Consider the following 12871-nt stretch of genomic DNA (forward strand, 5'->3'; position numbering starts at 1 on the left):
ATCGTTACTAAGGAATAGTTAAAGTAATCATTAAATGTCTCTAAGTATGGTAGAAAGACTTCCATAATTTGCACGACATATGAATCGAACTCCTTGATCCAATGTTACCCTTGTAACCGTTTGAACAACATGGCAATCACGACAACAATAATTATCTTTTACAAAACATCAATTTTACTTCACGTCTGTATCTGAATGCCCTAATCTCCTGAACTACTGGTTTGAATTTGAATTGTTTTTTGTGAGGTATACTAAGATTTTTTTTTTCTTTTCAGGGGGTGAATCACCAATGATTTCTTTTACTGTCTAAAAACTACCCTGTTGCTACTCCTGCTTTTCCGCAACGAATCAGGCATCAGTCCTACTGGGCCCGATCTGATGGCTCTTTGAAACACGCACAGAACGCGACGCGCCGCATGCTCGGGTTTGGTTCTGGTCGGGCGGCGAGCTACCCTTGCTCGCATGAGATATAGGATAGGATATAAAAGATCGCGCTACGATCAACAGGAGCTAAGAAGCGGGTTAAGTTTCACCTAGACAGGTGTAGCTAGTACATAATATAAAACCATGCATCTAGCTATAACCAAGTAATATTAGAGTTTAGTATGCCTACAACCAGTTTACCGTTTAAATGTCGAATTTTCCGGTTTAAATACCAATACCAATACGTATGTTTAATAATATTATAGGAAAACATTAAACTGAGCGCCATGTTTAATTAAAAAGCTAATATAAACACATTGACAGCTGGTATATAGGCTGTTTACACGAAATGTACGAACGAACTGACGCATATCAACCTATACTCTTTGTTAAATTACTTCAATTAATTATCGACTTTATTACAAAGAGACAAGGTTGAAAATGTAAAACAGTTGAAGGATAACTTTAAGTGCTGGTGTCTTCAGTTAAGTAGGTAGACATTTGCAATTTAAATTAAGTTATTTAAGTATATACCTATTTATTTCTTTAATTAAAATACTTAAATGAGAAACCGAGGCATTTAGTATAACGCCTGTTATAGCCCAAAGAGGAAGGCAAAAGAGTTGATGTAGATAGCAGTTTGGCAAAATATCCATAAGTTAAATAGATAAGTAGGTAGATACCTCTCTTTCAGTATTTTCAATCATTCGAGTTTATAAATATTCTAGGTATAAATCTGCTATAAATATGATTAAAAATAAAATTCCAATAATTTTTACTTCACTTTAAGCCGTACTGCAACAAATGAAGCAACGTGAAACGGAACGAAAAAATATGATGACCTTGACAATTTGACAGATAAAAATTGAATTACCATCGTGAGATTTCTCCCTGTCTATGGGTAAAATTGTTTCTGTTAAAGCTAATATAAGAATAATATTTTTGTAAAAAAATAATGCTCTTGGTCGTAGAAAATAAACTTGCTTGTGTAATATTGGGGTTATAGAGAATAATAAATTAAATTAAACATCAACAAGGACGACATAAATTTTAAAAGAGTAAAGTAGAAGAAAAGGACGTTCTAAGGTAATAAAAGGTAATGCACTCTAAATCCAATAGATAAAACAAAGCTAGAAAGGAGAAGGTAAAACAATATTTTTATCAATTTTCTTATTTTTATTAACCTTTTCTTTCCTCAAACCAAAACAGATAATAATTATTTCTGAAGTCAGTGTTAATTATTCGATTCGATTAGCTGAGCTACTGTAGAATAAGTAAACAAAATAAACCAATAAACTAAATAATTCAGATTTGAGATATTACAGTAAAATGTGCGGTAAATTGAAACACAATGTTGGCAACATTGAAATGACGGCCATAGCAGTTTACCTAGTCACGCGAGAAAAAAAATGTGAATTAACGAATTGAATATTCTTTGTTTTAATTGCCTTCAAAGACTTATTAAACTAATTTTTGGTGATAATTAAAGAGTGCAATACAGCGGGCGCCTGTTAAACATGTTGTTAAAGGAGTTTTGGTGGGAAAACACGATGAATTCCATCGTAATAAACTAATTTGTGAAACGAATAAAAAAAGTGCTTTTTTGTGCTATACAACTCAACATCAGGTAAGTTTTTTACGCGGAGAGTATCGATTAGTACGTGGAAGGACGTTCTGTGCGCTTCGAAATACAGTTTTGGCTTTAAAAGTGAGGGAAAATCGTATTTTTGTGTTGTGTTTACATATTTGGTAGAGTTCTGGTGAGCGTACTCGCTGGTTTGATGATATATCGAGTTTAGGGTTCCGCGGAGTTGATGTGGTGACGTAAATGGGACGGCGGGTTCATTAGCTGTGTAATGAGCCTTTGTTTTAGAGGGGATTGCGAGAAACTTGGCTGTTTTAGTTAATAAACTCAGAAAGTGTGTGAAAGTTTCGAATTATTTTAAAGTTGAATGTTTTAAAAATTCCTGTGTTCTTAGTATGAGTTTGGGTATAATGTCACAACTGAGTAAATACATGTGTTCAGTTTAAAAATATGACATACCAGATGTTTTAAGTTAAATAAAAGTTTTTTTAACTCAAGGCATATTGCTTTACTGTGGTGTAATATTGTGGTTTCTGCACCAGCTGATGTGAATGTCACTCATTATGACAAACAGATAACTAAATAAAACTAAATTAAAAAAACAACTTTAAAAGTAATAAACTAAAAACACATGAGTGTCAACCTTAATTTTTCTTAGTTGTTTAATGTACCTAAAACTACTTAATCTGAAAAAGACTATACTGAAAACCAAATCAAAATTAGTTCAGCCAAATGTGAGATAATCATGCATAAACATACATACATACATTAAAATGAAACTGAGAACCTTCTTTTATTGAAGTCAATTAAATAGTAATAAATAAAAAAATATGTTTACCTACTCCTCCTTTCTATGACTTTTACACCTATCATAACAATAATTATTTAAATTTGCAGGCCAACAAAATGAATCACCACGGCAACATGGAGATGGATCCGTTGAGCTACGACTACCCAGCGTACAACTACCAAGCTCCAACGTACCCGTACCCAAACAAGCTGCAAGCAATGTACCATGCGTACGCACAAACAAACACAAACTTCGTCCCAACCACGCACAACACACATCACACTACGCACAACATTCCGGAACCCGTCAAACCAGCCCCCCCACCACCAACATCACAAACCGAAGTCAAAGAGGTCAGCAGTAACGATAACGTAACACAACCAACGAGTAAGAGAAAAAAGAAAGAAAAGAAAGGAGAAAAAAGCACTTTCTGTTCCCAGAAGATAACGGATGCTTCGTTCAAGTTCTACGGTTGTTCCGTATGTAATATAAGTTACAGTGCGTTACATGAACTGGACCAGCATGTCACTATACACAAGAATAGGTTGACAAGCTACCGTCTCCGTCTCCGTAACCAATTTAAAAAGAAACAAATAAAAAAGGAGAAGAAAAAACTTAAAAAGTTATCTAAAATTAAGAAAGAATCGGAGCTGGACGTTGAAATCAAACCAGAAGACGGTTACATAGGCAACGAGAAGGCCGCAGACTTTGTAACGAATAATGAAATAGAGAATAATAGTAATGTAAATAACGGTAACAGTGTAATAGATAATCAAAGTAGTCAATTTAATTCGGTGAACGGTGATGTTAGTTCTGTAAATAATAGTTTAAATAGTGTTGGTCAGTGTAACGGAGTGGATAGGGTTAGCGATAAGGGTGTGAACGAGACGGAGATGAACGATATGGAGAAGATCTACAAGTGCTTTGCGTGCAATAAACAGTTCACACTCAGTTACTACCTCAAGCTGCATGTGCGGTCACATACAGGTAATTACATCTTTCATTATTATCAGCCCCATGTGATAATTATATGGGTGAATTTTTTGTCAAGCGCCGTGTATAAAGCCAGAAAAATCTCGAAATTAATTTGACTAAATTGGAAATCGAACCCGAGACTCAGCTCAGTACTTGCGACTCTTGGACTATATTTTGTCCACTAGCTTCTGCCAGCGGCTTTGCCCGTGTTTCTGCGGCATAAAGTCATAAAGTGACCTATGTGTTATTCCAGACTATAATCTACCTCTGTTTCAAATTTCATCTTGACTCCTTTTTTATGGTATACGCTGGTAAAAGAGCAGACGGATGATACCCGATGGTCAGCAATCGCCGCTGCCCATGGACGCCATTTCATAGTGTGATTGAGGTTACCGGAGGCCCAATTACGTCCTCCCAATCTTTCCAATCCCCGATTCCTCAAAAATCTTCAAATTCCTAACCCCCCAAAATGCTGTTAACGCACTTGTAACGCCACTGGTGTTTCAGGTGCCCATGGGCGGCAGCAATTAACTACTTACAATCACGTGATACGTCTGCTCGTTTACCGACTTACACCATTACAAAAGTCGACATGTAACATTTATCGCCGGGTACCGTACACCCACCTACATAGAGGCTACATAACATTGCAGACGAGAAGCCGTACACGTGCGCGGCGTGCGGGCAGTCGTTCATCACGGCGAGCAAGCTGGGCCGCCACAACAAGCGCATCCACCTCGCCGAGCGGTACCAGTGCCGCATCTGCTTCAAGATATTCTCCAAGTAAGTCGGGAATCGAACCTGTACCCTTATCAAAGTCAAAGTCAAAGCATTTATTTCAATTAATCCTAAATTAGGCACTTTTGAAACGTCAAATTGAATTGTCCGTCAGTCTGTCTGTCAGTGAAGCTAGGCTATCAACTGCCTATAAATGTCCACTGCTAACCAAAAGCCTCTTCTCACCCGGAGAAGGTTTAAGCATTAATATCCGGGGCTGCGGACAACGTAAAAGGTTACCGGGGCTCCGGCTCAAATCAGGAGTAGGAACGGGGTGGTTTTTAGTCAGTAAGAGTATGACACTACCTCTCGCCTCACCCAAAGTGGGAGAAGTCATTGGATGATATTCCCCTTAAAAAAAGCATTAATCACTACGCTTGCTCAATGCGGGTTAGCGATTTCAAACTTATTAATATTTTTGCTGTCTACTGTCTCGTTGGCCGAGTCAACGATACGGGTTCGATTCGGGCAAAGTATTGCTGGGCTTTTTTCGAAAATTTCTCAGTAGTAGCACGGAGCCTGGAATTGTGCCCAGTATATGGCAATAGACTATGTATCGAGGAAGGCTGACTGTAAGATCTACTACTTACAGTATGTCAATGTGTTTCAGGTTCGAATTGTTGACGGCGCACTTCGACAAAACGCATCCTGAGGACAAATTGGAGGGAGAGCCTTATGGTATGTGACCATGTATATTGTTACTAATTTATACCCGACTAAGGGTGTATTTCCACCAGAGATGTGCTATGCTACGTTGCTGTGGATGCGTTTGGCTTCCACTAATCATATTCATTGGTACACATAGCTTAGCACTGGTGGAAACGGACTCGGCTAAGATATGTTCGGTTCACGGGTCTGGCGAAGTACTGCTGAGCTATTTTCGGTATTTCGAAAATTTCTCAGTGGTAGCACGGAGTCTGGAATTGTGCCCAGTATATTGCAATAGACTCACCACCTATTACATGGGACTTACAAACATTAATTGTGAAAAGTGGGTGTACATTGTACAGTGGCATTACGTGCTATAATGTGCACCTCTGCCTACCCCTTCGGGGATAAAAGGCGTGACGATATAATATAAATAAAAATAAAATATTTTTACTTATTTGCAGATTACAACGCGATCCTCCCTTACCTCAAAGAATTAGAAGAACAGCTGCAACTAGACGAAGCGAAACACAGCACGGACAGTACACAGCATACACAGCATACACAGAGTACACACGATACACAGAGTACACACAACCTGTGGGACGTGCCTGTGGTGTTGGAGGCAGGACTGACGGAGCCTGCGCCCCCTGATATCAAGGAAGAGGTATATACACATACATATATATTGACTAGCTACTTCCGCGCGGTTTCACCCGCTCTGCTTGGCTCCTATTGGTCATAGCGTGATGTTTATATAGCCTATAGCCTTCCTCGATAAATGCGCTATCCAACTCAAAAAGAATTATTCAAATCAGACCAGTAGTTCCTGAGATTAGCGCGTTCAAACAAACAAACAAACAAACTCTTTAGCTTTATAATATTAGTATAGATTTAGCAGGGTTTATAGGTCCCTAGGTTAGGTAGAGAGAGGATTGTCCTACGCTTCCTAGTGTTTTCCCCCTAAAAAGCTAAGCGCCAATGTTTCCCCCTCCCCCGTATCAGAAAGAGATAAAAGAGAGGATTCTTCCACCAATTACCTCTCTCCCAATCTCCGATTCCATAAAAAAAACCTCACCACTTTTTTATGGTATAAGCCGGTAAACGAGCTGATGTATCACCTGATGGTAAGCAATCGCCGCCGCCCATGGACACCCGAACACAAGAGGCGTTACAAGTGCGTTGCCGGCCTTTTGGGGGGTTAGGAATTTAAGGGTTGTTGGGGAATCGGGGATTAGACGTGTTTTGTTGTGTGAGATAACCTCACTCACACAACAAAACACGTCAGTTTCACGTCGGTTTTCTGCTCGGCCGTGGTATCACTCCGGTCGAGCCGGCCCAGCAGTGCTGAAGCATGGCTCTCCCACTCTTAAAGTGGTCATACCTAGCGGTCTACTACTGCGCAACAGTTGTCCGTTAAGATATTCTACCCGTCAAGGCTCAGAACCGGTTTAAAAAATACCGGTTAATACCGGTTTATATCGGCTTTCCTCCGAACTTTTCTTAAGAACGTGAACATTTAAAGAACTTTATTTAACCTAAATTAACCGGTTTATTCGACGAGGGGCATGTCGGTACACGTGTTGAAATATTATTATTGAATACTAGCTGTGCCCGCGACTTCGTCCGCGTGAAATAGTTATTTTAGGCATTATACATATTTATTTTTGCAAACAACTTTCTCAGCTTCATAAATTATAGCTGTTACCCACGGTTAATTTGTGCATTGAAAATTCGTGATAGCACTGGATTATGATTATAAGGAACAATCCACACTCATTTCTATACTATATGTGTTTCCACTGTTTTCCGGAAATCTGCGCCTATAGGTTGGGTAACCGCCACCCAGGTTTGTGTTTCAGAAATAAAATTCCTAGGGTACTTTTTAGATGGGCTCGTTACATACGCGTTATAGCAGTGGTAAGTCCCCTCTTTGAAGAGTGGCTTGAGAGGCGTCACGGCGTCCTCACCTACCGCCTGACGCAGGTACTTACCGGACACGGAAGTTTTGGTTGGTACCTGTTTCGAATTCGGCGGGAGGAAACACCCGGGCGTTTTGTCTGGGTGTCGTCATTGCGAGGCAGATATGGTGGAGCATACAGTGGCAGTGTGCATTGCATGTGCTGAGCATCGCCATGTCCTTAGGGATGTGAATGGCGACGGTAACCTCTCACGTCCGACTCTAGTTCAGGCCAAGGTGCGGAGCGAGGGGGAAAGGGACGCCGTCTCCCTCTTTTGCGAAGCAGTCATCCTAGCTAAGGAGGAGGCGGAGCGCATGAGGAAACGATCCTCATCACGCCCCAGCCGCCGCAGAAGATACTCCGCCACTACAGATGGGACCCAATAGGGCTGATGCCCGATCCGGTGCAGCAGACAACGTAAAAGATTACCGGGGCCCCGACTCAAATCAGAACGGGGTGATTTTTACACTCCTTCTCGCTTCACCCAAGGCAGGAGTAGCCAACGGATGATTTTCCCCCCTCAAAAAAAACGAAAGAGTACAAATGTTTTCTTTCACATTGTGACGCAAGGTTATGAAATCCTTAAGGACCATATTTTTATACCCTATCATATTTTTATGACAATAAATTAAAGAATTAGATTTTTTGTTTGTCAAATGTTTCAGCCGATATTGTTGCACTTTACGTAGAATCTGGTTGTACTTTGTTAGACAGCCACAATAAAATGTGGGCGTGTGGTAAACCGCTTTTTTGCCATTCTACGCTATAAACAAACGCTTTCGATGGTCAATGATCAAAAAATGTTTTACTTCGTTAGTAAGACTATATTTTTTTTGAGTATAGTTACACCAGGCTCCGCGTCGTTCGCAAACAATGCCTCTCCTCCTGGCAGCGTCGTGTTTCGCACATCATGCGGCGCGAGTGAATTTTATATCAGAGTTATTTTAAAATTGTAATATCTTCTAAGATGTTTATTGAAGTTTAGTGATGTCAAAGACAATTTTGTTCACAATTAAATACTCTTAATGAACAACACATTTATTTCGATAAAGATTAATATTTTTCTTTAATACAACTCTTAACAAATAATGCATTAATTTCGACCCAGTTTGATTACCATAAAAACGATTCTAGTAAGTTTATCCTAAAAGATAGACATATACTGTCGCGGACTTTTTTTTAGATCATTTTAAGAGGAATAATTCTTTCATACATATAATTTTCGTATCTTGAACCATTTTCGCAGCGCACGCAACGGAAGCCCTCAAAAATTAATAATTTCCCCAGTTTTGTCCACATTTTCCTTTATTTCTTCGCTCCTAATAGTTATAGCGTGATGTTTTATAGCCTATAACCTTCCTCGATAAATGGACTATCCAACACAAAAAGAATTATTCAAATCGGACCAGTAGTTCCGGAGATTAGCGCGTTCAAACAAACAAACAAACAAACAAACAATCAAACAATCAAACAAACTCTTCAGCTTTATAATATTAGTATAGATAGTATAGATAATCTGAATAGCGCGCGGCGTTTCTTTGATGTGCGTCGTATTAACCGTAGGATAAAAAGTTTTTATTGATCTAAACCGTTTAATCCGAAAAAACCTTTATGAAAATACTGTTCCAAATACCGGTTTAAAAAAACCGGTTTCGCGAACGAAACCCAATGTAAAGGTTTTGCGTACAAGTACATAATAGCGGTTTGAAAATTTAACCGGTATCCGAGCCTTGCTACCCGTGACGTAAGATCTCTGTCCACCCCTTCGATGATACAAGGCGTGACGATATATCTAAGTATTAAAATTGATAAATTACAAAGTACCGTATCACCAACCTCTGCTTACCTCCAGGTACTAGACGATGACCAAAAGGACACGATACCGAAGGTAGAAGTGATGATGGAGGAAGTAAAGCTGGACTGTGACGTCAGGGTCAAGGAGGAGCTGCTCGACGAGGATACAGGGGGGAGCGGGGATGTGGGGGGTACGGGGGACCACGGGGATAGCGACGGGGGGGACGCGGTGGAGGATGGTGGTGATGATGTGGGCGATGTCAAGAATGAAGACAGCGAGTGAGTATTGTTTGATTTAATTATAATTGTAGTAGTCAGGGATATTTAATGATTACTTAAATTAAGTAAAAATCACGGTTTACTCATTTAAATTAATGGAGAAAAGCTATACTAGTTTTGAGTAACAGAGGGAATTAAAAATCTATTTAGTCCGTCAGTTAGGTAATGAAAAAATATTAGACACGTATTTTTTTATTTTGTCATATAAGGTAACATATGCTTAGATAAAACGAATCAAATGTGTCAGTGGGTGTAAATACGTCATTTCTACGTATAAAACGTACCTAGAAGTGACGTCACGCGATATTTCAAATCGATATATCTTCGAAAGTATTTGTTTCTGTAAGAAAATAAAAAATACGTGTGTAATGTTTTAAAATAATCTACAAGACGGACATTGAAATAGAAATTAGTCATCTACCGTATTGTAATGAATGCGAAGCTAGCAAGTATTTGACCATTCTGACAGTCTTTCTCGTCTCGCCCCGGGGGGGAAAAGCTTTCCCCCCTTAAAAAGGGGGGGGGACTCCCCCCTTTTTTATCAAAATAAAAGTATTTGAAACCCCTTAAAAAATTTGAAATTTGACTATATTCTGATTATTGTGTCCTCCCCCAGCGGATCAGACTCGGACTACTTCCCGAGCAACACGTGGGCCGCGGCCCCGCCGGCGTCGCCGGGGGCCCGGGGGCAGGGCCGGGGCCGGGGCCGGGGCCCTGGGGCCCGCACGTGCCCGGTGTGCCAGAAGTCGGTGAGCAGCGCGTCGTACATGCGCGTGCACCTGCGCACCCACTCGGGGGAGCGGCCCTACGCCTGCAGCCACTGCGGCCGCGGGTTCATCACCAGCTCCAAGATGCACCGACATGTCCTCACGCACCAGACCGGTCAGTGCCTATTACTATACAGGGTGTAAGCGGAACGCTCCCAAACGTCGCAAACAGGTGATGGTAAAAAACGTGTATTATTTAAAAAAAAAAAGAATTCAATGTTTATTTTAAGTAATAATAGTTGTAATCTAATGCTGAATTTTAATATAGCATGAATAATACAAACACAAAAACGATTAAAATGATAAAAACATAAACAATTTGTGGCGTTTTTCGGGAGCGTTCCGCTTACATCCTGTATTACTAACTCCTGCCCGCGGTATTGTCCGCGTTTCTATGGGACATAGAGTATCCTATTACCCAGTCAGCTCATATCCTGTCTGTATACTAAGTTTCATCAAAATGTAGTTTAAGCGTGATTGACGGACAAACATACAAACAGACAAACTTTCACCTATAGCACTCAAGAATAATGTAGCTTTCTACCAGTGAATTTTTTTTTAGGATTGGACCATTATTTCCAGAGATTACCCCCTACATACACTTATAAACTTTACCTCTTTATAATATTAGTATAAAAAATAGCATTACTTGGCTATACTGATAAAACTACCAAAACTGCCATGTTTAATGAAGAATAACTCTGAACGGACTAAGATTTGTAACTTGGCGCCATAGTAACTCTTATTCAACTCAACATTACCTATCCAATGATGTAACACACATAGCTATTGGACTTGTTCATCACTCCATTCAATTCCATTCAAACTGGATTGAACAAAGTTTCGCCTGTAGTAACAATATATTTGTCAATGCAAAATGAACTCTATGTGGTTACAGATAAAGGCGACGTCAAAGAGGAGGGTGAGACCAAAGAGGAGGCGAGCGAGAAAGAGACAGCAGAAGAAGAGAAAGATAAAAAGTAAGTGACATACATACAAACAAATAGGTACATGGAGGTTCAGTAGGCCTTGGTGCGGAGCGAGGGGGACTGGGATGCCGTCTCCTCCTTCTGCGAAGCAGTCATGCTAGCTAAGGAGGAGGCGGGGCGCGTGAGAGAACGAACCTCCTCACGTCCCAGCCGCCGCAGAAGACACTCCGGGCGTCGGGGATCGCGCGACGATCTCCGGCCACCGTAAGTGCGGGTCTGCGGACGGCGAGCAAGGGTAGCTCACCGCCCGAACAGAACCAGACCCGTGCGTGCGGCGCCGAGCGTTCTGCGCGCGCCTCAAAGAGCCATCAGACCACCACAGATGATGGGGCCCAGTAGGGCGGATACCTGATCCGAAGCTGCGGACTACCTAGCGGGTTTACCGGGACTCCGGCTCGAAAAGCAGGAGTAGGAACGGGGTGGTGTTTAGTCAGTAAGAGTCTGACACTCCCTCTCGCCTCGCCCAAGGCAGAAAGGAGAAGTCATTAGACGATTTTCCCTCCTCAAAAAAAAGCGTGGAGATGATGTCAGACCCCCCTCTCATGTAGAGGAGGTCCACAGTCCAGCAGTGGACTTGTACCATTGATGTTGTTGCAGACCAGTAAAGAAGCGAGGTCGTAAGGCGAAGGCCCAGGTTCAGGCCCCGGCTGAGGAAGGAGAGAAGCGCCGGAAGCATCAGAAGCGACCTCATGCGTGCGAGTACTGCAATCAGAAGTAAGTGGACTGATTCAAGTATTTAAGTGTGGGAGAGCCATGCTTCGACACTGCTGGGCCGGCTCGACCGGAGTGATACCACGGCCGAGCAGTACACCGACGTGAAACAACGCTTGCGTTATGTGAGTCAGGTTACCGGAGACCCAATTACCCCCTTCCCAATCTTCCCAATCCCCGATTCCCCAATAGACAAACCTTTAATTCCTAACCCAAAAAATACACTTATAACGCCTCTGGTGTTTCGGGTGTCCATCGGTCATAAACCTCGGCGTAATCGAATTGAGAACCTCCTCCGTTTTGAGGAGTCGGTTGGAAACCAAAAATCTCCAATAATACTTTCCAATACTTTAAAATCTCCAGTAATGTCAAATTTTACTTTTCATTTTGATATTTTATGGTATAAGCCATAGGGTAAACGAGCAGACGGATCACCTGATGGTAAGCAATCGCCGCCGCACATGGACTACTTCGCAACAACAGAAGCGTTACAAATGACGTTGCCGGCCTTTTGGCGGTTGGGAATCACAGATTATTTGGGGGATAGGAGTAATTGGGGAGGAGAGGATTAGGCCTCCGAACTCCAAAACGGGCGTATTCATGTGATCACTCTGGCGCATTTCAGTTTGGAAATCATCATATTCAAATATGTTTTTTGTTATTTCCAATGAGATATAATATAGTTACCATTCAATATATATACACTACCGTCCAAAAGTTTGGGATCACTAGGGTAATTTTAATTAAAACGACTATAATATGTGTAAAGTGTACTTTATTACACTTAATTCTTAATCAAATCATAGATTAGCATTCAGTTAAATATACTTAGGACTTTAATACTTGTTCACAAATTTTACTCATTCTTTTGATTAATTTACTTAAGTATTCGTTGTCCAGTGACTTCCATTCGCTCTGTAAATATTCCCACAACTGTGCTGAGCTCAATGGAAACTGTATTCCAAACTTTTGGACCGTAGTGTATATCTGGAAAGCATCAGAGCGATCACACGAATTATTTTTGGAGACTGATCCCAACACCCTCACTCACGCCACGAAACACAACGCAAGCGTTGTTTCACGTCTGTGTCAATTCTCCTCTAGGTTCCTTCACCTGAAAATGTTGGAAGTGCACCGCGCTACGCACGCGGAGTCGGAGCGGGTGCTGCGCT

At 41.2% G+C, this 12871-nt stretch overlaps 1 protein-coding gene across 2 annotated transcripts in view; it reads left to right on the forward strand.

The window, feature by feature from the left end:
• Positions 1 to 1784: 1784 nt before the first annotated feature.
• Positions 1785 to 12871, forward strand: part of LOC118282068 (zinc finger protein 624) — a 16241-nt gene continuing 5154 nt past the window's right edge. Inside the window, exons 1-10 of one of the 2 annotated variants that reach the window (XM_050703455.1) lie at positions 1785 to 2050; positions 2906 to 3785; positions 4427 to 4556; positions 5161 to 5228; positions 5663 to 5865; positions 9012 to 9232; positions 9849 to 10114; positions 10898 to 10979; positions 11586 to 11702; positions 12804 to 12871. The exon at positions 12804 to 12871 is cut by the window's right edge and continues 125 nt beyond it. In XM_050703455.1, the coding sequence (XP_050559412.1) occupies positions 2915 to 3785; positions 4427 to 4556; positions 5161 to 5228; positions 5663 to 5865; positions 9012 to 9232; positions 9849 to 10114; positions 10898 to 10979; positions 11586 to 11702; positions 12804 to 12871 (2026 nt within the window). In that variant the 5' untranslated portion in view covers positions 1785 to 2050; positions 2906 to 2914. The other variant, XM_050703456.1, reaches the window with a different exon arrangement.

Source organism: Spodoptera frugiperda, chromosome 24 (genome assembly GCF_023101765.2).
Source record: "Spodoptera frugiperda isolate SF20-4 chromosome 24, AGI-APGP_CSIRO_Sfru_2.0, whole genome shotgun sequence".
Classification (NCBI taxonomy): domain Eukaryota; kingdom Metazoa; phylum Arthropoda; class Insecta; order Lepidoptera; family Noctuidae; genus Spodoptera; species Spodoptera frugiperda.